This window comes from Gobius niger, assembly GCF_951799975.1.
Source record: "Gobius niger genome assembly, chromosome: 3".
NCBI classification, from domain to species: domain Eukaryota; kingdom Metazoa; phylum Chordata; class Actinopteri; order Gobiiformes; family Gobiidae; genus Gobius; species Gobius niger.
This window is the reverse complement of record NC_136854.1, coordinates 4432546-4459126: the sequence shown is the minus strand read 5'-3', so window position 1 is coordinate 4459126 and position 26581 is coordinate 4432546. Positions and strand designations below refer to the sequence as shown.

The window sequence follows — 26581 nt, the reverse complement described above, 5'->3', positions numbered from 1 at the left end:
TCAGCATGTGTGGTTTGTGAGCAGGATCTTCTCCTGGACATGAGCTCAGCATGTGTGGTTTGTGAGCAGGATCTTCTCCTGGACATGAGCTCACATGTGTGGTTTGTGAGCAGGATCTTCTCCTGGACATGAGCTCACATGTGTGGTTTGTGAGCAGGATCTTCTCCTGGACATGAGCTCAGCATGTGTGGTTTGTGAGCAGGACCTTCTCCTGGACATGAGCTCAGCGTGTGTGGTTTGTGAGCAGGACCTTCTCCTGGACATGAGCTCAGCGTGTGTGGTTTGTGAGCAGGACCTTCTGTCCAGACTCATGTCCTGGTAAAATCCCCTTTAAACATGTTTGTGTTTTCACGTTTATTGATCCGAATGCCTGGGCTGATCGTTGCTGATCGTTGCCGGTGCTGGCTCTTCTGGGGCCCTGAGCAAAAATCCACACGGGGCCCTACAGTCGCATCCCATGGTTATTCGACGAAGAGCGAATCCATTCACGGTTAGAAACAGTTCCACTGTGCAGAAGTGCAGGGCAGGAGAGGAACATAATGGCCTCAGTTCAGGCTCCGCCCCCTGTGTGAGAACCACTAACCACTAAGCCACTGTCACACTGGGATTTAGGACGACACACTTTAAATGGTCCCATTCTCTCACCTGAACTGAAACCGTTATAGACTGTGCACATTCAGAGAACCAGAGTTACTGTAAGTAACTGAGCTCCTCTTGAGACAAAAAGGCCACGGCTTTACTCTCGTGTATTCACCAAATACTGTCCTGATTCTCTGGCTGTATTTGATATTATATTGTATGTTTTCTTTAACTGTGGAGTGAAGGGTCACACCAAGGTACCAAGGTAGTTTGTGTTGAGTATCAGGCATGATGTCACTGAGCAGAAGTGCAGGAATGATTTTCCTTCTTTCCCATTTCTCTCGTGTTTTGATGGAGATCATTTTTTTCACTCAAACTTGGCTGTAAATACTGTTTAAGTGGCGCTAGCCTGCAGTTAGCTTTGCCCGTTAGCCAGGCAACGTCAGGCCCGGGGGCCAAAACAGGCCCTCCATCATCAAATTCTGGCCCTCGAGATGATTTTGAGAAATATCATGACCCAAATCAGAGCTCAAATGCCTGTTAAAGTACTCTAGAAATGTGAGAAATACTGTCAATTCCTTAAAATGTCTTAGCAGAGCACCCTTATAGGCCATAATCCTAAAAGAATACTCTAAGAATTCTAAGAAATGACTTAAATCTACTTGAATTAAGAGATTAAATATAAAGATTGAGTGGATTTGGTCTGGCCTTAAAGCAGATAAAACCTATTCTTGCCAGTGGAACAAGCACAAGTTTTTTCTTAATTCAGATTATTTTGTATAATTTCAAGTGAATAATAAATATTTTTTACAGAAAAGTTGATTTGTTTGATTTCCAGTGGGATTTCTCTTTGTTCCATTGGCATTGGTGTTTTTATCTGATCTTAGATTAGTTCAAACTGACTCAAATTTAACATAAAAAAAACCTTCATTCAAGCGATTTTAAGTAATTCATCTCATTTACGATGGACATTTTTCCAGTGTATATGATGTACAACACTGGCTTATGTAGAAAGTGATGCTTTACTTCAATTGCTTCAATTGGAGGGTCGGGCCCTTGGTCTTTTGACGATGAAGAAACCCGGCTCCACCGAGCAAACTTGCCGACCCCTGCCCTAGAGGGACTAAGGATTTATGAAGGTAAACAAGTTACATAGTGCTGCTTTAAGAGCAGCCGATACAACTCAGACAGATGTAGATTTTGAAAGGAATGTGTTATTTGGAAGCGACTGGATTCACAAACCTGCTTTCATCATTCTGAATATCGTCTCTGGACTTGGAGACAGTTTTTGTTTCATGTGGACAGAGATATTTCCCATAAACCAAGTCCAGTTATCAGCATTTTCACGGCTGCTACAGTCGCTACACTAGAATTCTGAAAGTGGTGCAGACACTGGAGAAACCCTTCAGGATGGAAGACTTCCTCTCGTGTGTTCAGTGCAAACCCTGAATGGAGACGCTGATCCGAAAACCGCACTCCGCTAAAACACCACAGCCTCCTGAGCCTGGAGTTGAATAAATATTAAAGCAGCTGCAGGCGGTGTATGAAGCGATCACAGTGCGGGGATCCAGCTGGGCTAACATTAGCGCAGCGGAGCGGCCCCTGCCCTCGGGCTCCGGGAGAGGGATCCGCTCATTTTCAAAGTTTAATGTAAATGAGCGCAGAGAGAGGTCTGAGGAGGGAAGGTGCTCTCCACAGGACGGAGGAGGAGGAACAAGGTCAGGGCTGGACCGAGAGTGCGGTGATGAAAGAAAGGAGATTATACTGAGCTTTAATGAAGTCACGCACAGGGAAGGCGCCATTTTGAAAACAGAAGTGGAATTATGCTGCGACATGTGGATGAAGATGAAGGACTGAAGGACTGCAGTGTTTTGTCTGTGATTGTGATTACTGTGGTTTTGTTTAACCTCTTACCACCCGCCTAAACCAAATGCATTCTGTCCTCTTTCGCTATTATACAGGCCTGTGTAACACCTCATTTGAAAGCTAAGACCCACAAAACTGACCTTTTTCCTTGCGTTGTTGCTGTGTTGTGTCACCTTTTTTATGTTATTTTTCTTATTTTTTTGTCACATTTTTGTTGAATTTTTGTCATTTTTTTTGATTTTTTGTCATTTTTTTGTTGAGTTTTTATCACAATTTTGTTGAGTTTTTGTCACATTTTTGTTGATTTTTGTCATTTTTTTGTTGAGTTTTTATTGAGTTTTTGTTGAGTTTTTGTTGAGTTTTTGTTGAGTTTTTGTTGAGTTTTTGTCACAATTTTTTTTATTTTTTTTTATTTTTTTGTTGAGTTCTTGTCATTTTTTTGTTGATTTTTGTCATTTTTTTGTTGAGTTTTTATTGAGTTTTTGTTGAGTTTTTGTTGAGTTTTTGTTGAGTTTTTGTCACAATTTTTTTTATTTTTTTTTATTTTTTTGTTGAGTTCTTGTCATTTTTTTGTTGAGTTTTTGTCATTTTTTGTCATTTTTTGTTGAGTTTTTGTCATTTTTTTGTTGAGTTTTTGTCATTTTTTGTCATTTTTTTGTTGAATTTTTGTCACATTTTTGTTGATTTTTTGTCATTTTTTTGTTGAATTTTTGTCACATTTTTGTTGATTTTTTGTCATTTTTTTGTTGAGTTTTTGTCACATTTTTGTTGATTTTTTGTCATTTTTTTGTTGAATTTTTGTTGATTTTTTTGTCAAATTTTTGTCAAATTTTTGTTGAATTTTTGTTGATTTTTTGTCATTTTTTTGTTGAATTTTTGTCACATTTTTGTTGAATTTTTGTCACATTTTTGTTGCATTTACATCCTTCTTTCTTTATTTTTTGTGGCTGTTTTGGTGCTTTTTTTCCCAAGAAGCTTTTTGATTAGGGTAAAGCCAAACTGGAGAAAATGGGATCCGTTCAGGTGGGAGTTAAGAGGTTAAAGGAGCTTTCAGTCGAGCCGCAGCAGGATTCACCAAAGATCTGCTTCAGTCCTCTTAGAGTAGCCGAGAGGAAGCAGAAAACCAAAGTCAGTCACGTTAGCATGCTACCGCGGTTAGCATTAGCCTCAGCTGTAAACACCTCTGATGAAAAACACTTCAGTCTCAGCTCTGACCTCTGACCTCCATCAGTGTCTTATCTGAGGCCTGATGTTTGGAGTTCTGAGCTCAGCAGCTGGAGCAAATGTCCACAAATGTTTATAAAGTAAATGGAACAATTTAATGAACTCTAAGCAGAGTTTTCCAGCATTTCTGTCACAGTGAGCCTGAAAAATGACCCTGTAAGTTGTGAAATGTGCAAATCGCCTAAACGTGTCCAGGATTCTACAAATATGTTAAAGTTATGAACGAGTCTGGACCACAAATAACATTGATATTTTGTTTGTTATGAAAAATCATCAGGCATGTGGCCTTTAAAGCAGTACTAAGTAACGTGTTTACCTTAATAAATCCTTCCCGTAGTCCCTGTGGGGGTAATACAAGTGTTTATGGGATGATTGGAGGGTCTTTCATCGCCCCCTGGTGTCTCTGGACAGAAAACCATGTTTGCAACTTGACTGCCACCGGGCCGGAGAAAGCAATACACACTAATGGAATCACGAAGAAGAAGCTAACATGCTAACGGGCAAAGCTAACTGCGGGCTAGCGTCACTTTAAACAGTATTTACAGCCAAGTTTGAGTGAAAAAAAATATTTCCATTGTATAATTGGATGCACAGTAACCCTCTCTCCCTTAGCCTTTCCTGTCAGCGTAGTATTTACTCTCCAAGACAATAAATAAGTTAAAAAATCGTAACTTGCTACTACACCTGCAGTTGCGCTTATGGCCTCTAGGGGGAAGAGTTACTTAGTACTGCTTTAAGAGTACATGCATAGTTTGATCTGGTATAATGATCTACACCAGCCAGAGGCCTGCAAGATGACGGAGAGATGCCGCGGTCATGTGGTCCTGCAGAACTACTGAGGTTTTATTCAGACAGAAAGGTCCTTTGCTCCGCTTGTTTGTTCCGGATCAGAAGCAAACTTTTTTTCTCGTTTGGTGCAGTTCGTATTCAGACTGTACTTTTTGCAAGAGAACTATATTTTGTAAACACATACACGTGTGTGACGATCGAGGCTCCCATTGGACAGCAAGGACAACAACAAGTGAAATAAAAATTTTAATCTGACGCTTACTATGATAATAAAAGAAACGTGAGAGGCTAAACCACTGACCTTCAACCTCAGCTTCACCGGAGCAGCTGGTGAAGAGGAGTTTGTGTGGATGAAGGGTCGTCTGCTGAGCTGTTTGTTTCCATTATGTCCACGGGACAAACTGTTGGTCTTCATCCTCCACTTTTCTTTAATGCGTCTGTACTTTCATTTAAGTTTGGCAAAGTTTTTTCCACTTTGACACCGCGTCTTTTTTCTCGCTAAACTTGAACGCATTTTTGTGTGTCTTTTCTCGCAGTTGTGTTAGTGCATCTGCCCAAATATCCAGGAGGCTCCAGGTCTGTCCACGGCTCATTGTTTGTAGCCTCCATCCAGTATTAGCATTAGCAGCCGCGAAGGGATAACTTTTCCCACGGTGCCTTGCTACGGTGGCTTGTTGAGCCCAAAAAGGCGCATTATCCCGCAGTTGTTTCGGATCAACAGTGGTTTATGTTCACACCTGGAGCAAACTGGACCAGAGTCCGTTTGGAAGCCGGACCGAGACCACCTGAACAAGTGGGTCTCGGTCCGGTTCTTTGATCCGCAACAGGATTCGTTTGTTGTTTTCACAAAACGAACCCTGATCCGTTTAAACTGGCCCAAACAGTGCAGGTCTGAACACACCCTTAGACTTTTTGGTGTTTTTACTGCTGATTGTTTAGTGTTTTTATCTGTAGCACTTTGAGATGTGTTTTCATGTGTAAAGTGCAACACAAAAAAAACATATATTTATCATTATTATAACGAGAAAACATGTTGTAGGGATAAAATGCGATACAATTGGCCACATGTTTGCCCAGATATAGAAAAACACAGACCAATTTCAGGTTCCATTTGATTTAAACAGGCACAGTTCCAAACAGCCAACCAAACGTCACATGACTGAGACTGGTAATAGCGTTAACCCCTTAGGCGCCAGATTATTGTAAAAAAAAAAAAGCATTAGTCACATGTGTTTTTTTATATAGATGTGACAACTATATAAACAGATTAAAAAAACACAGTACTACAACCATTCCTGAGCTTTACTCTGATGGAGTTCAGCAGGAAACATGTGTACGAGAACCTAAACATCACTGCTCACGTGTGTGTCTATGGCTGTGTCCGAATGTCCACACTAGTCACTATATACTGACTATATACTGACTATATACTGACTATATACTGACTATATACTGACTATATAGTGCTCACACCATGTTGTAGGGGTGTCCGAATGTCCAGAGAGAAAAAAGTCGTCCACTCAAAATTTCCCACAATGCATCTGGAAAAGTAGTGAGCATCGATGGTCACTAAACGGGTCAATATAGACCACAATGCAATGCGAGAGTGGGAGAAGAGCCTGACAGAGACAGGTCTTTGAACTAAACAACACGACTGAAGTAAATCAGCTGTTTCAGTCGTGTGTTTGTGTTTCTCTTGAATAAACGACCTAAATATAAACGGCTACGGTGAAAAGATGCTAACGTTAGCTGCTAACCTTTAGCTTGAGCTGTTAAATGACCGACAGCTTCATGCTAACGCTAGCTGCTAACCTTTAGCTTGAGCTGTTAAATGACTGACAGCGTCCTCTCGAATAATCAAAGTCATTCATGTAAAATCCATGTGAAGTAAAAGCGTATCTGACTCGTATTTATCCATAAATATTCCACTGTCTCTGAGTTCGGTCTTTATCACAGAAATACTTTATTCCCGGAGTTTATTGAACTTTTAGCAGATGTGGTCACTCAATCTGCTGCTCGGAGAAAGTCGTGGCTTGTGTCCAAATCGCCAACTGAATGAGTGTCTATATAGTGACTATATAGTGCGGGCCTATGTAGTGAATGAGGGGTTAGGGACTAGGGGGGACATTCGGATACAGCCTCTGTTTATGGAGGAAAATCTACGTCAAATGTGGCCAAATATAATGACAAAAAGTCTGTGCTGTTTCATAAAACAAAAATGCAAAATCCTTTCTCCAGTCGACATGAGCTCAGTGAGATTTTATAACTTCATGACGGATACAAACTGAGTGATGTTTCCTGTTGGTTTGAATAGTACCAGGTTTGAAAGGACAGCCTTAATAAAGCGCCAGAATCACCATTTGTTCCATGTGTTACTATGAGCATGTTCTATCTGCAGTTTTATGAAAGATCTTTGCCGCCTCCAGCCCGGGAGCTAATCATCTTCAAACCCAAATATGTTCTCAGACTTACTCCTGTTTGAAGGTCCACACTGTGCTTTAGAAAATGACCCGTCTCTCTTCTCTCCTCCACAGACTCCTCACCTGTGACCTCCTCTCCGACAGACGCCATGAGAACCTCCCGGACCCTCCTCCTCGCTCTCCTTCCCGCCCTGACCCCGAACACCTGAGATGGGGACGTCGTGTCAGTGATCTCCCTCCAGACCTCTTTCAGTTCTGCCTTTTTCGTTCCTTTTTGCTTCTGGGCGTGTGGATTATTCGAAGCTCTCAGCCGGGACCGACATGGCGCTCAGGAGCCTGCTCGCCTTCGCCGCGCTGTTCGTGAGCCTCGCTCCTCTGGCGGTGAGCGGCGACTGCTGGCTCATCGAGGGGGATAAAGGCTACGTGTGGCTGGCCATCTGCAGCCAGAACCAGCCGCCGTTCGAGACCATCCCCCCGCACATCAACAGCACGGTACGGACGCCACACCGGGTCATTCATCACACGGAGAAACCGACCTGGAATCAGACACGGGGTCTCCGCTTGTAAAGCCATTAGTCAAGATTCACTTTGAACAGTGAGAAAGGTTGACATGGAAAACAAATTTAGCAGTTTTGCAATGAACCATCTGATTTAATGAAGTCTCGTGAGTCACTTTACATGATTCACCAACATTAACCTCTTAACTCCCGCCTGAACCAAGGGCATTTTCTCCAGTTCAGCTTTACCCAAATCCTGTAGGCCAGTGTAACACTTCATTTGAAAGCTAAGATCTACAAAACTTTTTCTTCGGGGGGTGGGAGGGGTATTCAACTCATTTTTGTAACTTTTTAGTCATTTTTTTGGTCTTTTTTGTCATTTTTGTCACTTTTTTGGTCTTTTTTGTCACTTTTTTGTCACTTTTTTGTCACATTTTTTGTCACATTTTTTGTCAATTTTTTGTCATTTTTTTGTATTTTTTTTGTATTTTTTAGTATTGTTTTGTCACTTTTTTTGTCCTTTTTTTGTCATTATTTCGTCACATTTTTTGTATTTTTTTGTATTTTTTTTGTAATTTTTTTTGTATTTTTTTGTCACTTTTTTGTCACATTTTTTGTCATTTTTTTGTCAATTTTTTGTCAATTTTTTGTCAATTTTTTTGTATTTTTTTTGTATTTTTTGTCACTTTTTTGTCATTTTTTCGTCACATTTTTTGTCTTTTTTTTGTCTTTTTTTTTTTTTTTTTTGTCTTTTTTTTGTCCTGTAGGCCAGTGTAACACCTCATTTGAAAGCTAAGATCTACAAAACTTTTTTTTTGGGGGGGGGAGTATTCAACTCATTTTTGTAACTTTTTTGTCATTTTTTGGGGCATTTTTTGTCATTTTTTTGGTCACATTTTTTGTCAATTATTTGTCAATTTTTGCCACATTTTTGTCATTTATTCGTCACTTTTTTGTTAAAGTTTTCTCACTTTTTTGTCACATCTTCATCATTGTACACAAAATTAAACAATGTGGATTTTCTAAGTGAATAAAAGGGGAACTATATTATTATTAAGGCGTAATAATACCAGGAATAGTTTGGCATCCGCACAGTAAAGTGGAGATATTAACCCCTTAACTCCCACCTGAACCGAGCACTTTTTCTCCAGTTTGGCTTTACCCCAGTCCAAAAGCTTCTGGAAAAAAAAGCTGTGAAAATAGCAACAAAACTGAGACGAAAACAATGATGGAAATGTGACAAAAAAGCGAGAAAACATTGACAAAAAGTGACGAAAAATGGATGAAAAAGTGGCAAAAAATGTCACAAAAATGACAAAAAATTGACAAAAAATTGATACAAAAATGACAAAAATTGATTAAAAAAAATGGACCAAAAAAATGACAAAAAATGACAACAAAAAATGACAAAAATTTGATAAAAATTTGATGAAAAAAATTACAAAAATTGACAAAAAAAGGACAAAAAAATGACAAAAATGTGACAAAAATGAGTTGAATACCCAACAAAAAAATAATGGAAAAAAAATCTGATGACGTGAGGAAAAAGATCCTCTCGGTTCAGGCGGGAGTTAAGAGGTTAATCTCACTCTCTTACAGTTTGTGCTCAAATGATCATTTGTTGCTCAAAGCTAAGGTAAGAACATATCTAAAAACACTGGCCTATTCCTTTAAGAGTGACACTATACCAAACGTTATGGTAAAAGAGGTTGAGTGCTAAAGCAGTGAGCTCCTTCTGTGGTTCTCCCCGAGCTTTCTCCGTTTCCCCCCTGGGTTTTTGAGTTTTTCCTCTCCGTGCTGGAAAGTCTAAGGACAAAGGACGCCCACACCGCTCGTCACCCCCTGCTACCCACGCTTATGTGGACTTTACGTTTGTCTGGACTTTACATTGTCATATTTATTGCTCTTGCAGCCCTGTGAGGAAACCCCTGTTGTGATATTGGCAGGGACAGATCTAGTAAAGGTCCTGCCACCCCATTGTCATGTGACGTCTCACATCTGCTCTAGAAGCTACTTGGGTGCTTCCAGAGGCCTCACTCTCAGTTCTTACTTTTTAGACAGGACAAAGAATTAAAACAACTTTAGAGCTAAATAAGGAGCCGGGTGCAACTTCTGTGGCTCCAAAGATGATGATTTTTTTTTTCTATAACAAAAGTTTCAATTTTACCTCAGTTAGAAACCCCCTACTTATATTATGAACAGTGCTACTATTTGTTTAATGGGGGGGGGGGGGGCCTCAGCCTGCATCTAAACGGAAAAATTACCTTGCGATCAAGCAAAACCTGCGTACTCCCTGCTATAAACATTCGACATTGTACAATGTGTTGCCACCCCAGAAGTGATCCCTGACCCTGCCTGCCACCCTGGGATATTGGGCTTTACAAAACCATTGATTGACTTAACAGTATTTACAGCCAAGTCTGAGTGAAACAAAGGATCTCCATTGTGTAACTGGATGAACAACATCCCTCTGTCCCTTTGTCTTTTCTGTCAGCGTAGGATTTACTCTCACAGGGAATTAATGAGTAAAAAACACAACATGCTACAACACCTGCAGTGGCGCTTGTGACCTCTAGGGGCATGAGTTCGTACTGCTTTAATCCTAAGAACGTGGATTACATAAAATGCACATTAATAACAACTGTTGGATTGTATTATGTGTGGAAGCTCCGGTTTCCGTTCTCTATGAGATTTGTCCACTGTAACGTTTACATCAGTTTAAACAGTAGATTACATGAATGAGTGAAGGTTTATTCTGTTACAAAACATAAAACAAAACGAGTCAGTAGATGAATCAAACTTCACATCACTAATGAGGTGTGAGTGTCTCTTGGCTGCATGTCCAGGTTTGTTTCTCCAGGGGTTCCCAAAGTGTGGGTCGGGGGTAGGGCTGGGCACCGTTAAACGGTACCTACTTGGTACCGACCGAAAAGCTCCGGTCGGGGGCGGTATCGAAAAACTTTTTTTTTTTTCGGCGCTAATTTTCGGTACTTTTTCTCTCCAAACGTCAATAAATGATCCGCAGTGAGTCTAAAAAAGCCTGAACTCATGAGCAGCTTCAGCACAAATGCAGAAGCAAAGCTGTAACTTACTCACACTTTAGTCATTATCAGAGATGGCAGAGCCGCGGTCTGAGCCAGGACTAAACCAGGACTAAACCAGGACTAAACCAGGACTAAACCAGGACTAAACCAGGACTAAACCAGGACTTACAGTAAACTGGTTAAAAACCAGGACTAAACCAGGACTGAATAAGAAACTAGACTCTTAGACAAAGAGAAACACATGGGCTTTACCTTTAGCTTTAGCTTTAGCCGCAGAGCCTGAAGTTACTGCTGTTGTTTAAACTCCAGCTGCACCGGAGCGTTTGGGATCAAAGACTGTTTCTGGAAAAGGTGAGGCTCACTCTGCATTAGCCATGTTAGGAACATTTTAACTCAATTAAAATAACACAGGTATCGAAAAAAGTACCGTTAAGGCACCGGTACCGAAAAGCAGGTATCGTTAAAGTAGTGGTATCGGAAAAAAACAACGGTACCCAGCCCTAGTCGTGGGACACTGAGGTGATATTATAATATTTGATCATGTATAGTTTTATTAAACACTGTATATTTTACTGAAATGTACCCAAACATCAATATTCAGGGCTCAATCATCCGCCTTGTAAATGTTGCCCTGGGGTGTCACTAGTTGTTTTGGGGGTCGCAGTCAGAAAAGTTTGGGAACCCTCGCTCTTTGCTTGAGTGGCTCTTCCGTTCCCTTGGCCCAGTGCTCCTCTCTCATCTCTCGCCCCTAATGTAGATGTTTTGTTTCAGGTGCACGATCTGCGTCTGAACGACAACAAGCTGAAGGCGGTGCTCTTCACCTCCATGTACCGCTTCACCAACCTCACGGACCTCAACCTCACCAAGAACGACATCGGCTACATCGAGGACGGGGCCTTCGCCAGCCAGGCCAACCTGCAGGTGAGGCGTTCAGGGGCGTACGGGGAGAAAACAACCTGCAGGTGAGGCGTTCAGGGACATACGGGGAGAAAACAACCTGCAGGTGAGGAGTTCAGGGGCATACGGGGAGAAAACAACCTGCAGGTGAGGAGTTCAGGGGCATACGGGGAGAAAACAACCTGCAGGTGAGGCGTTCAGGGGCATACGGGGAGAATACAACCTGCAGGTGAGGCGTTCAGGGGCATACGGGGAGAAAACAACCTGCAGGTGAGGAGTTCAGGGGCATACGGGGAGAAAACAACCTGCAGGTGAGGCGTTCAGGGGCATACGGGGAGAAAACAACCTGCAGGTGAGGAGTTCAGGGGCAAACGGGGAGAAAACAACCTGCAGGTGAGGCGTTCAGGGGCGTACGGGGAGAAAACAACCTGCAGGTGAGGCGTTCAGGGACATACGGGGAGAAAACAACCTAAAGGTGAGGCGTTCAGGGGCGTACAGGGAGAAAACAACCTAAAGGTGAGGTGTTCAGGGACATACGGGGAGAAAACAACCTGCAGGTGAGGCGTTCAGGGGCATACGGGGAGAAAACAACCTGCAGGTGAGGAGTTCAGGGACAAACGGGGAGAAAACAACCTGCAGGTGAGGCGTTCAGGGACATACGGGGAGAAAACAACCTGCAGGTCAGGCGTTCAGGGGCATACGGGGAGAATACAACCTGCAGATGAGGAGTTCAGGGACAAACAGGGACTCCTACAGACTCCACATTTTTTGTACATTTTTGTCTGTATTATGGGGCTTTCAAGGACAATTGGGAATATATGATGCACAAATAAATAATCTATGGCATGTTCTCAAACCTATGCAAAGCCTGAACAGATTTGAAGGACTGTTCTGGGTGGGATTAGAACAAAGCTGGTCAAACATTTCTCCCTTTCTCATCCAAGAACCCGAATCACAGATGATCCATTAGAAACGCTCCACATAATCCACCCTGGAGCTGTGACGACGTGCGGCCCGGGACGTCCTGAACTCAACTGATTTATGGGGGAAATGCAGATAAACGTTATGTGAATGAGCAGTAGTGCTTTTGTGAGTGGAAGTATCCGGGGTATATTGTGTGAAACAGTGACATTTTGGTTAAAACACAGTCAGAGATGTGGCTACGGGAAAACCCGGATGTGGATTTGATCCGATGTGGAGCTGAAATTAGACTTGATCCATATTTTTGTCGGGAAATGAGTCTCCGAGCTGGCCTGGTGTGGCCTCGGGGTCAGAACATCTGGAGGAGGTGTGTGTGGATCAGACTGCTGCCCCCGCGACCCGACCTCCGGATAAAGAGGAAGAAAATGGATGGACGGAGCGGAGCGGCTGGCGGTGACGGAGCCCTCGGATGTGGAATGTTTCTCAATAATTTAAATAGCAACATATTTGCTGCAGAGTGTAGGGCCCAGGCCACAGTCGCTCCAGTGTGTCCTGGGTCTGGGCCTCCTCCCAATAGGACATGCCTGGAACAGGGACCAGGAGCCTCCTCAGCAGCTCCTCGCAACGTGAAGGTGCAGCAACTCTACTCCGAGCTCCTCCCGGGTAACCGAGCTCCTCACCCCCAGCCGCCCTGCAGAGGAAACTCATTTCCTGGTGTTCCCAAACGGTCTCCCATCCAAGTACCGACCAGGCCCTTCCCTGCTTAGCTTCCACGGTCTGACGGGATCGGGCAGAGCAAAGGCGGTTTGGACACATAATAATAATGTAAAGTATTTGAGTGCGGGACCCAGGCCACAGAGACATGTCCCTCCAGCGTGTCCTGGGTCTTATTGAGCCTCCTCCCAATGGGACATGCCTGGAACCTGTGTTAGTTTTGACAACATATTTTAATTTAGTTTTAGTCTTTTGCTGAAAATGTAATTCAATTTTAGTAGAGATTTAGTCAAAAAATATCTTCAATTTGAGTCTAGTTTTAGTCGACTAAAATGGAGAGTGAATTTAGTCGACTTTGCATTGATAATATTCATTCTAATCATATTTAATCAGGTGCTCTGCTTCATGGAGCTGCTCCACATGGACAAAGCTCAGAGTGTTTCCTTCAGACGGTCAAGAAGTTTGGATGATTTTAGTCTCTCCTTTTCATTTTTATTTAGTCTGATTATAGTCGACTAAAATATCTGGAGATTTTCGACATTGTTTTAGTCTCATGAAAAACTTTTAACCCCTTAACTCCCGCCTGAACCGAGCACATTGTCTCCAGTTTGGCTTTACCCCAGTCCAAAAGCTTCTGGAAAAAAGCTGTGAATATAACAACAAAACTGAGACGAAAACAAGGACAAAAATATGAGAAAAAAATGACAAAAATATGACCAAAAATATGACCAAAAATATGACAAAAATGTGACAAAAAATGACTAAAAATGACTAAAAATGACAAAAATGTGACAAAAATGTGACAAAAAAATGACAAAAATGTAACAAAAATGTGACAAAAAAATGACAAAAATGTGACAAAAAAAAGGAAAAAATGTGACAAAAATGTGACAAAAAAATGACAAAAATGTGACAAAAAAATGACAAAAATGTGACAAAAAAATGACAAAAATGTGACAAAAAAATTACCAAAAAATGACAAAAATTTGACAAAAAAAATACAAAAAATGTGACAAAAAATGACAAAAATTTGACAAAAAAAATGACAAAAATGTGACCAAAAAATGACAAAAATGTGACAAAAATGTGACAAAAAAAATGACAAAAATGTGACAAAAAAAGGAAAAAATGTGACAAAAATGTGACAAAAAAATGACAAAAATGTGACAAAAAAATGACAAAAATGTGACAAAAAAATGACAAAAATGAGACAAAAAAATTACAAAAATGTGACAAAAAAAGGAAAAAATGTGACAAAAAAATGACAAAAATTAGATAAAAAAATGACAAAAATATGACCAAAAATATGACAAAAATATGACAAAAAAATGACAAAAATATGACCAAAAATATGACAAAAATGTGACAAAAAAAGGAAAAAATGTGACAAAAAAATGACAAAAATGTGACAAAAAAAGGAAAAAATGTGACAAAAATGTGACAAAAAAATGACAAAAATGTGACAAAAAAATTACAAAAATGTGACAAAAAAAGGAAAAAATGTGACAAAAAAATGACAAAAATTAGATTAAAAAATGACAAAAATATGACCAAAAATATGACAAAAATGTGACAAAAAAATGACAAAAATATGACCAAAAATATGACAAAAATGTGACAAAAAAATGACAAAAATGTGACAAAAAAATTACCAAAAAATGACAAAAATTAGATAAAAAAATGACAAAAATATGACCAAAAAAATGACAAAAAATGTGATAAAAATGTGACCAAATATGACCAAAAATATGACCAAAAATATGACAAAAATGTGACAAAAAAATGACTAAAAATGACTAAAAATGACAAAAATGTGACAAAAATGTGACAAAAATGTGACCAAATATGACCAAAAATATGACCAAAAATATGACAAAAATGTGACAAAAAAATGACTAAAAATGACTAAAAATGACAAAAATGTGACAAAAATGTGACAAAAATGTGACAAAAAAATGACAAAAATTTGACCAAAAAAAATACCAAAAATGTGACAAAAAATGACAAAAATTAGATAAAAAAATGACAAAAATGTGACAAAAAAATGACTAAAAAATGTGACAAAAATGTGACCAAAAAATGACAAAAATGTGACCAAAAAATGACAAAAATGTGACCAAAAAATGACAAAAAATTGACAAAAAAAAAACCAAAAATGTGACCAAAAAATGACAAAAATCAGATTAAAAAATGACAAAAATGTGACAAAAAATGACAAAAAATTGACAAAAAAAATTACAAAAATGTGACAAAAAATGACAAAAATGTGACAAAAAAATGACAAAAATGTGACAAAAAATGACAAAAATGTGACAAAAAATTGATAAAAATTTGATAAAAATTTGACGAAAAAAGGACAAAAATATGACAAAAAATGACAAAAGAATTGACAAAAAAGTTGCAAAAATGAGTTGAATCCCCAACAAAAAAAATTATGAAAAAAAAATAAAATCTGATGACGTGAGGAAAAAGATCCTCTCGGTTCAGGCGGGAGTTAAAAGGTTAAACATAAGACAGTCCTACATAATCACTCTCACCTGAATCATTCTTCTCCTTCACCCGCAGAACCACGAGCCTCCTCAGCCTCTCCATCTCCTCCAGTTTATCACCACGTCTATCTAAAGCCACAGTGCGGAGCTTTATCGGACCCTCATGCTTTCATTTGACTCCCTTTGTGTGACATGTTACGCAGCGCGGCTTTAAAACTAATTAGCCGACCTCATTTGGTCTCCTCCGGAATGAGGCGGCGGTTATCGGCGGGCGCTCAGCCGTGTCCGGGCTCGCACGCCGTTTCTCTTTCATTATTTCCCCGTCTCGGTGTTAATTGCGTCGTCAGAGTCGCCCGACGCGGTAATTACTGTTGTACGTTTACGCGGCGAGCTCTGAAATGTCTGCGCGGCTCACGGTTCACTGGGGGCGCCTTAAACAGGTCCTTCCTGAGTCCTGCAACAAGAACGCCTTTAATTATTGTTTAAACGCCGGCGGGAGCGGCTCCGTGTGAGAGGGAAGGTTCATGTTCCAGATGTTTGTGTCCATTTAGTAATTTAGTACTAACTCATCAACCGCAACAAAAAAAAGTATTTTACATGAAAAAGTCATTAATTCAAACCCCACCTCTGTACGGCAACAAATTGACAGTACATCTGCACAAGGCAAGGCAAGTTTATTTGTAGAGCACAATTCATACACAAGGCAATTCAAAGTGCTTCACAGTTGCATAAATATAAGAAAACAAATACAATCCATAAAAACATCAACATAGAATTAATCAATCACAGTAAGAGGCAAGAGCGTAGATAAAATACTTTCAGTTATATGCATTTTTAAGTCTTGTTTTGATTCGCTCTGTCTTGAGCACAGCGCCACCTACTGTTCTGGAGTGTGCATTATTAGACTTTTAAAATGAGCAACAAAAACAAAAACAAAAATACTCATCAGTTCCGTGTTTGTGAAGCTGCATGACTTGAATTCTCTTGTTTGAAGGGACTTGTTTAAAGACACACTTTTGAATTGTTGAGAACATGAGCCTGAGTGTGACCTTCAGCTCAGGGGCTGGACAGGTCAGACATCAGTCCCTCCTCGAGCTTTTTCTTCAGTCCAATGTGTGTGTGATCGGGTGTGGCGGTGGGTGTGGCACGTGCAAGAACTAGAAAACACAACCATATTAGTCCAGTGCTCCGGTCTCTGCACTGGTGCTCCTGAGAATAGGCTTTTCGGGCGTCAAAAACGCGCCTAAAGCCCGTAGTTGGAGCTTGTGCTTACTGAAGTCAGACGCTTGTCACAAATGTCACAGAGCTCAGAGTGTTCGTAACATCTTGGAAGTACCTCCTGCCTAAAAAACACCTGCGGTTTGGGACAAATTAGTCTCTCTCTTTGCTCCTTCCATGTCCTGTGGATCTTTAACTATATCCTCATGGTCAACGTGAAATCTTTCTAGTATTTAAGTCTATATCCAGCCCATACGGTTGAATATGGGACATATTTTGTGCCGGTAGCATGCAGGCCCGGTTAGCCCTGTTAGCTTGTTACAATCACCTACAGCTCATTGTTGATGAAAAGTCTGTAATAAACCACTGGGCATTTGCTGAGAGGCCCCAATTTGAAAGGGGCCCAGAAATATAATTCTTTACACCAGTAAATAGACCAGCTAAAATTATTATTTATGATCTAAAATGCACCAGATTTCAGGAAATCATATCTGAATTAAAAAAAAAATTTGTGGGGGAGGACCCCCAAACCCCCCCATTCAGAGTGCCCTCCCACATTTTCAATAGGTTCTGATGGTCATGTGGGGTGGTGCCAAACCCCCTCTGATCCATTATGTGGCTCCTGATGTGCTCAGTCATGTAGATCTACTTGTTTTTGGCTTAGAATTTAATGCGATTACGAGACACTATCGCCATGAAAAAGGCCCCCCAGCTCAGGACCGACCGATGTCTCACTCCAAAGTTTGGTGAAAAGTTGGCAGCCCTGTGTAGATGATCAACATCCGCCCAGCTCAGTGTGTGATCATTGTTAAACTGTTCTTTATGTAGATGGAGGTTTTATTGACTTTATTTGTGCATATGTCCCGTTGGACCGGAGGTTTAGCTTGTAGCATTAGCTCTCTCAGGTGGTGATGCTACAACAGGCATCCTCAAGGCCCAAACTCATTCCCAGCACAGATCCAGCCTCTGAAATAAGCTTTCTCGTCCCCGTTTTTAATCCTGGGTGTTTAGATATACACGGATGTGTGTCGTTGTAAAAGGGTGAGGGCCATGTGAACCATCTCGAGCTCTGCTGGTCCCAGAGTCAGGACTGAACGCGGTGAGGCTGTGTTTCAGTTTTACGAAGCTTAAATCTGGAACAGGCCTCAACTCTGACGGGCCTGCACATGACGCTGAAAGTATCTGCACTCTTTACTTTTTATTTATTTTAGTAATGATGAGTTTACAATTTATTGACTTTTATCCTCATGTGCCTTTGTGTTCCTTTGAAACCTCTAAACACTGATTGTGAGGTTCAGAAGGTGACCATGTTGTGCCTTAACCCCTCTGTGTCTCCTGCAGATCCTCCAGCTCGGCTACAACAAGCTGACCAACCTGACGGAGGGCATGCTGCGCGGGCTGGGCCGCCTCCAGTGCCTGTACCTCCAGCACAACCTCCTGGAGATCATCTCCACCAACACCTTCTGGGAGTGTCCGAGCCTCAGCAGCCTGGACCTGTCCTCCAACAAGCTGGCGCGCCTCGACCCGTCCACCTTCATCGTGCTGAACCGCCTGACCGTGTGCGAGCTGGCGGCGAACCCCTTCCACTGCGGCTGCGACCTGTTCAACTTCCTCACCTGGCTGGAGGCCTTCAACAACGTCACGCACACCTACGACCGGCTGCAGTGCGAGACGCCACGGGACATGTTCGGGTAATGTCCAACTCCGGCTTCAGAGTCACTGCACACAGGGTTTCCACTCCGGGTTTTTGCCTCTGTTTTTTTTTGTGTTACATTGCATTGGCATTTTGCACTTTTTTGCATGCGTCACACTTTCATTTTATACCCTTTTTGTTTTTGCGTAAAAGCAGTCCCCAAAAATGAAAAAATAGATAAATAAATAAGTAATAAAAATTAAAATAAAACAAAAAATAAAACCCTGTCCAGATTAACATATATAAGTGAAGCAAAATGTACAGTTGAGCAATACAAGGTGCTGATTTCCTCCATCAAAGACATCCACAGAAATAGCAGTAAACATATGGCTATGTACAATACATCGAACAATTCACATAGTACATATAATTATGTAATAAACGTTCTCTCAACACACAGTACATCAAGACATGTTCATGGTAACACTGTAGTTTATAACGTGAAAACTAATCCAGTTTGGATGTATTTAATAGATTGGACCAGCATGAGATATTTTCAGTTTTTGCTCCGTGCATTCGAGCGGCAGAGAAACTCCAGCTGAAGGATATCTCTGTAGGACCAGAGCCACTCCCTCACAGTCAGAGGCTGCACTGTCTTCCATCGGCAAACCACCATCTTTTGAGCAGCAGTAAGGCCGGCTAATAAAATTCTACGATTATTAATCGTCAGATTTAGGTTGGAAGTATCACCTAACAAAAGCCTCGGAGTGCAGGGTATGGCTCTGTCCATGATGTTTGAGAGCATCTTTGTACTTTGCACTTTTTGCTTCTGTTTAAAGGAATAGGCCACCGTTTTTACATACTGAGATATGTTCTTACCTCACTTTAGCCGAGTTAATATATCCCCGTCTGGTCTTTGTCCGCGCGCTCTGTCACGCAAACGGAGCACATACGCAGCCTCTCCCACATGTCATATAGGTCCAAAAAAGCTCACAATAGAAGCTACCAAGCTCTTCCACGTGTTCCCTATTTAAATAAAGTTACGTGAAGTGTTTTCATGCGAAGTATATTTACACAGAAATGTAGCATGTCGATTTTATAAGCAGATAAAAAGGGGGACTATATTGTGAGGCGTAATGATACGAGGAGCAAAACGTCCGCGCAGTAACTCCTAAAGACTTCCCCCGCTCACTTCCGTCAATAACCTTTAGAAGAGTTTTACATCGACCCGATCACAGACAGGAACCGAATGAACTAGCCTGGCCTTAGCCGTCCGTAAACTCCGGTCAGTTATCATTTCCCTACATGTACGTCTGGGTCTGATCTCAGTGGCCGCGTTACATCGACTGACTTTCTACCTACCATTCAGCGAGCGGGGGAGGCGGGGCTTGTCGGTGACATCGAGCATTTGCGCCGCATTTGCTGGTTGTAGTTTGGCGGCGGATACGAAAGTAATGGAAGCTCTTCAATCCGTCCTGCCTCGGCTCCAAATATCCAGAAATGAAAACTGAAGCCTTGGAATGAACAAGGGCGCATTACATAGACCACGACCAAACGCTCTCAGATCCAATCGTTTCAAAGGAGTTCACCCTCCCACCTGATAGCGGAGCTCAACTGTGAAAGTCCGGACCCTTGTACCAAATGCAGTGATTAAGAGGGTCTGATAAACCAGGCTACGAATGAACCACTAGTGAAATATTTTCTTAAAGTGGACATGCCGAAAAATAGACATAAAAACCTTATTTTTGGAGCCTCCGCTTTTGATATTTTGTAATTTCTAAATATGTCTGTAAGAATTAAATAGTAAGAGTGAAATAAAATCTTGTCTGGGGCTCCTCCTGCTGGCAGCCACAGGAATAGCGGCTGTAAAGCAGTCAGCGGAGGGCGGGCCTGTGGTGTTGCAGTGTTATTAGCGCTTACGTCGTATGAATCACTGAGCTCACACACTGGCGATGTGTTTTTGGTCATTACCGCTAATTGGAAAGAACTGTCGGCTCTTCCGTCTGGCAGCCGGGGATTGTTGTTGTCGTGGGGATTTCCTCGTCCACAGAGAGACGCAGCTCGCTAACAACACGTGACTGCACATAAACCAATCTGATCCAGCGAACGAGGGCAGGACCAGACTGATACAAAAGATACAGAGAAGGTCTCGTTCTGGACTCGCCAGGATAACAGATCACTGTGACTGTGGATGTAAAAATACAATGTGTTTCTCATTTATGTTCCGTCAAATGTAATGTGAACATAATGAACCCAATGTGGGCCTCGAATACATGAAGAAACACATTTCCCGTTTCTAAAGTATATAATACCGTAAATTCTATACTGGCCTGTATTCCATTAGTGGCCGGGTCTCCGACAGAGGCCGGGTCTCCGACAGAGGCCGGGTCTCCGACAGTGGTCGGGTCTCCGACGGAGGCCGGGTCTCCGACGGAGGCCGGGTCTCCGACAGGGGCCGGGTCTCCGACGGAGGCCGGGTCTCCGACGGAGGCCGGGTCTCTGACAGAGGCCGGGTCTCCGACGGAGGCCGGGTTCGCAGCTGGCGGAGGCAAATTAAAGCCGGTCTCTAAAACAGGCCGGGGCTTTTATTAGAAACTATAACAGTAGAAATATTCCCCATGTTAGGAATTTGTCTCATACTGGTGTAAATGAAAACTCACGTGCAGGAAGTAAACAAACGGGAACCCGGGCAGATACGAGCGATCACGATGTCGTCACATCCGTTGGCCGTGGTAGGCATTTTACATTTTCATATTTGATAAACATTTTATTAAAATCCTATAATCAGCAAAAAACAATGTCCATAAACAGTGCATTGCTTCTCTTGCGCTGTAGCAGATCTATCATTTTATAAAACCGAGTTAGAGGCCTGTATGCATCAGCTGTTGCCGACCATTCACCAAAACATCCGGCGAAAATTGCAGAAGTAAACAAAAACAGCGATCGCTCGTATGGGGACGCTGTGGAGGAGCTGATCCGAGCGTAACTTTGACACAGATTTAGCCACTTTTCAAACCTCCTGTGACGATATTTGGAAACAGGGCAAATGTTGTGTGACCCTCCAGGGTTTTAATAAAGTCTCCATCGCGTCTTCAAAGCACGTCCAGCTGCTCCGTGTGCAGGTCAGTCCCACACCTCAAAATAACTCCTCCCATCAGCGCGAGCGTCTCGTCTTCTCTCGGGTCAGTCTCATGATCGATCACAAACACAAACGCTCCGTCTAAACTCGCCTTTTACACGAGATAACAACAAATAATCTGGTCCGCGGTAAAAACGAAACAGAAACCTGCAGTGACATTGATGTCAAAGCTCCGCTAACAGCAACGAAACACTTCCTGTTGTCCCGACAAAATAAAAGGCGTCAACGTTCCAGCCGCTGGGAGAGGGTTTGGAATGTTAATTAATAAATGAACCTAATATTTTAGGTGCAAATGGACACAAATCTCGTTTTTCTTCATTTTCCTGGTCGTCCGTTTTGCTCAAATAGAAATGAAGGCCTGTCTCTAATTGTGGCCTGGTTCCAATAAAGGCCTGGTCCTAGATGCCCTTGAGTAAATAAAGGCCCCGGCCTATATTAGAGAATTTACGGTAAATAAATATTAAATACATGAAAAGGCGATAGACGTTTCTGCTCATAAAGATCAATGGACGCTGGCTGCTCTGCTTTTTGGCCACACTAGAGGCCGCCATTGCTGTAGTACCTCCATATCGCCGCTGGTCCCCCATTGAAAAGCATTGGACTTTAGACACGTTAAAAACAACTTTAAAGCCTGGTCCCAATTTTTTTGGGACTATCTAGAGCTAGATATTCCTCCTGAGATAACGCTGGGTTAGTTACAATTAAGAAGAATTTTAGAAATCTCGTACTTAATGAGGGTCAGACTGTTTGCATTGGAGCTGCGCGAGCTACACGTCACACAAGGGCGGAGTCTACAGAGAAGATCCCGCCCTTATGCCCTTTTTAGGAACATGCTTCGTCAGAGCTGGGGAGGAGGAGTCTGTAAATCCGCCATGACTTCCCCCTTGATCGTGGTCATTGTGGTAAACGGGGAGGAGTGAGGAGGAGCTGTCTTTATATACACAGTCTATATACAGTCTGTATGCGTCTGAATGCGTCTGCTCAAAGTCTACATAGGACTGACACTGTGTATCAGGCTCCTTTGAGGTTCATCACTGACTGTAAGGCCTTGACCCATCACTGTGAACTGTATTCTCCAGTGGGACGGCCTTCTTTGTCCTCAAGGAGGCGGGGTCATTGGTATACTTTTATTGATAAGGCAATGCCTGGTCTTCTGCCCTCTTACATCTGTAACTTAACCCCTTAACTCCCACCTGAACTGAGCACATTTTCTCCAGTTTGGCTTTACTCCAGTCCAAAAGCTTCTGGAAAAAAGCTGTGAAAATAGCAACAAAACTGAGACGAAAACAATGACGGAAATGTGACAAAAAAGTGAGAAAACATTGACAAAAAAGTGACGAAAAAAATGACAAAAATGTGACAAAAAATGATAAAAAATATGATTAAAAATTGATAAAAAAAATGACCAAAAAAATGGCAAAAAATGTGTCAAAAAATGATAAAAAATTCATAAAAAGGTTGAAGAAAAAGTGGCAAAAATGTCACAAAAATGACCAAAAAATTACAAAAATATGACAAAAAATTACAAAAATAGGACAAAAATGTGATAAAAAATCGACAAAAAAATTGGAAAAATGTGACCAAAAAATGACCAAAATTTGATACAAAAAAATTGATGAAAAAATGAAAAAATTTGACTAAAAATGACAAAAATTTGACAAAAAAATTACAAAAATGTGATAAAAAATTGATGAAAAAATGACAAAAATGTGATGAAAAAATGACCAAAAAATGACAAAAAAGTGACAAAAATTAGTTGAATACCCAACAAAAAAATTATAGAAAAAAATCTGATGACGTGAGGAAAAAGATCCTCTCGGTTCAGGCGGGAGTTAAGAGGTTAATCTCACTCTCTTACAGTTTGTGCTCAAATGATCATTTGTTGCTCACTGTCCCATTTGCTGCACAGAACTGGGAACTGGCTTTTGTTCACTCTGCTCCTTCTTCATGGAACAAAAAGACTGGAAAATAACTGAGCTTATTTCATTGAACGCTCTTAAGTCCAGACACTTGAGTCGACCTTTTTACATTGTAACTGTTTTTCATAATGTGTATAACATGTATGTAATTCTAATTCTGTATTGTTTGCTGCCTCTTGTCCAGGACTCCCTGGAAAAAGAGGTTTTTAATCTCAATGGGACTTTCCTGCTTAAATAAAGGTTAAATAAAAAAAACATATGATATAGATACTTCGCTAAAGCTTTACTTTACTGTCCTTTCCTCACAGGTATCCTCTGCTGAGTCCGGTCCCGGGCCACGGCAGGAACGCGAGGACCATCCTGTCGACGCGGTGCCGTGACGGCGTGATCATCCCCGGGATGCCCTCGCAGCTGCCGGACCAGGAGGGCTCCGGTTTGGGCCTGGACAACACGGACCAAGGCTTCTACCACCAGCCCAACACCTCGTCCACGGCGGACGCCCTGAACAAGAACCAGATCACCATCGTGACGCAGGCCGTGTCCCAGTACTCCGCCTCCTTACGGGTGCAGATCCCGGAGCCGTACAACAAGATGTACATCCTGTCGCAGTACAACCACACCCTGGTGGCGGACAAGCCCCTGAAGAAGAAGAGCGAGGTCATCATGCTGGACAAGCTGCAGCCGCACACCAACTACACCTACTGCGTGGCGTCGGTCAGCAAGTCTCAGCGCTACAACCACACGTGCATGTCCTTCACCACGCGGGCGGCCGGGCCCGAGGACCACCGGGCCAACCCCTCCACCACCACGCACTACATCATGACCATCGTGGGCTGCCTGTTCGGGATGCTGCTGGTGCTGGGCTTCGTGTACTACTGCCTCCGACGCAGGAGGGCGCAGGAGGAGAAGGAGAAGGCCATCAGCGTCAAGAAGACCATCCTGGAGATGAGGTGAGGAGCTTTTAGGTGTTTGATCCAGCGGAGAGAATGGAGATGAGGTGAGGACGGGGGTGGAGGTGCTTTTAGGTGTTTGATCCAGCGGAGAGAATGGAGATGAGGTGAGGACAGGGGTGGAGGTGCTTTTAGGCGTTTGATCCAGCGGGGAGAATGGAGATGAGGTGAGGACGGAGGTGGAGGTGCTTTTAGGTGTTTGATCCAGCGGGGAGAATGGAGATGAGGTGAGGATGGAGGTGGAGGTGCTTTTAGGTGTTTGATCCAGCGGAGAGAATGGAGATGAGGTGAGGACAGGGGTGCTTTTAGGTGTTTGATCCAGCAGGGAGAATGGAGATGAGGTGAGGACGGAGGTGCTTTTAGGTGTTTGATCCAGCGGGGAGAATGGAGATGAGGTGAGGACAGGGGTGCTTTTAGGTGTTTGATCCAGCAGGGAGAATGGAGATAAGGTGAGGACGGGGGTGGAGGTGCTTTTAGGTGTTTGATCCAGCGGGGAGAATGGAGATGAGGTGAGGACGGAGGTGGAGGTGCTTTTAGGTGTTTGATCCAGCGGAGAGAATGGAGATGAGGTGAGGACAGGGGTGGAGGTGCTTTTAGGTGTTTGATCCAGCGGGGAGAATGGAGATGAGGTGAGGACGGGGGTGGAGGTGCTTTTAGGTGTTTGATCCAGCGGAGAGAATGGAGATGAGGTGAGGACGGAGGTGGAGGTGCTTTTTAGGTGTTTGATCCAGCGGAGAGAATGGAGATGAGGTGAGGACGGAGGTGGAGGTGCTTTTAGGTGTTTGATCCAGCGGGGAGAATGGAGATGAGGTGAGGACGGAGGTGGAGGTGCTTTTAGGTGTTTGATCCAGCGGAGAGAATGGAGATGAGGTGAGGACGGAGGTGGAGGTGCTTTTAGGTGTTTGATCCAGCGGAGAGAATGGAGATGAGGTGAGGACAGAGGTGGAGGTGCTTTTAGGTGTTTGATCCAGCGGAGAGAATGGAGATGAGGTGAGGACGGAGGTGGAGGTGCTTTTAGGTGTTTGATCCAGCGGAGAGAATGGAGATGAGGTGAGGACGGAGGTGGAGGTGCTTTTAGGTGTTTGATCCAGCGGGGAGAATGGAGATGAGGTGAGGGCGGAGGTGGAGGTGCTTATAGGTGTTTGATCCAGCGGGGAGAATGGAGATGAGGTGAGGACGGAGGTGGAGGTGCTTATAGGTGTTTGATCCAGCGGGGAGAATGGAGATGAGGTGAGGACGGAGGTGGAGGTGCTTTTAGGTGTTTGATCCAGCGGGGAGAATGGAGATGAGGTGAGGACGGATGTGGAGGTGCTTTTAGGTGTTTGATCCAGCGGAGAGAATGGAGATGAGGTGAGGACGGAGGTGGAGGTGCTTTTAGGTGTTTGATCCAGCGGAGAGAATGGAGATGAGGTGAGGACAGGGGTGGAGGTGCTTTTAGGTGTTTGATCCAGCGGGGAGAATGGAGATGAGGTGAGGACGGAGGTGGAGGTGCTCTTAGGTGTTTGATCCAGCGGGGAGAATGGAGATGAGGTGAAGACGGAGGTGCTTTTAGGTGTTTGATCCAGCGGAGAGAATGGAGATGAGGTGAGGAGGGAGGTGGAGGTGCTTTTAGGTGTTTGATCCAGCGGGGAGAAGAGTCGGAGAGAGGTCGCGTTAAAGGAACAGGCCACCGTTTTTCCCTACGTACCGGTCTGGTCTGTGTGCGTGGAAGAGCTCGGTCACTTCTAAATTCACCCCGTTTGGAGCTATAGGAACACACTGGGAGAGGCCAAATGCTAACAACAACATGACTGAGGGTACGCACAAAGACCAGACAGGTACGCATCAACTCGTCTAAGCTCAGGTAAGAACATATCTATGGATAAATGGTGGCCTGTTCCTTTAAAGGATCAGGGGTGTCCAAACTTTTTTCACTGAGGGCCACACGCAGAAACTGGGCCTCACTCAGTCAAGGTCAGATTGTAGACTTTTGTATTAAATTGAGCAAATAAATAAAATGTTAACTATGCTCAGTGTTTCCTAAAGATTTCAAGGGGGCTGTGGTGGGAGATTTTTTTTTTTTTTACATAGATGCGTTTTCCTGCATTCTGGTGCATTTTAAGCAATAAATAATAACTATTTTTGGCTATTTTGCTGCTGTGAAAAGAATAATTTCTGGTTAATATACACAGGGTGCAGCTTTTTTTTTTTAGTACAAACAAACATGTGAGTGGGAAACCCTGATGCTTATTAATTGAACATGCTTAAAGTAAAACAACAGCATCACAGCTTTCTATTAATGA

The 26581-nt window shown here is 42.7% G+C and overlaps 1 protein-coding gene across 1 annotated transcript in view; it reads left to right on the top strand.

Moving 5' to 3' along the window:
- Nucleotides 1–7199: 7199 nt before the first annotated feature.
- LOC306961357 (protein phosphatase 1 regulatory subunit 29-like) overlaps nucleotides 7200–26581 on the top strand; it is a gene marked incomplete at its 5' end in the record, with an annotated part of 28627 nt that continues 9245 nt past the window's right edge. Inside the window, 4 exons of the mRNA XM_079554065.1 lie at nucleotides 7200–7370; nucleotides 11191–11340; nucleotides 18000–18349; nucleotides 23658–24299. Coding sequence (XP_079410191.1) covers nucleotides 7200–7370; nucleotides 11191–11340; nucleotides 18000–18349; nucleotides 23658–24299 — 1313 coding nt within the window. The remainder of the gene's footprint in view (nucleotides 7371–11190; nucleotides 11341–17999; nucleotides 18350–23657; nucleotides 24300–26581) is intronic.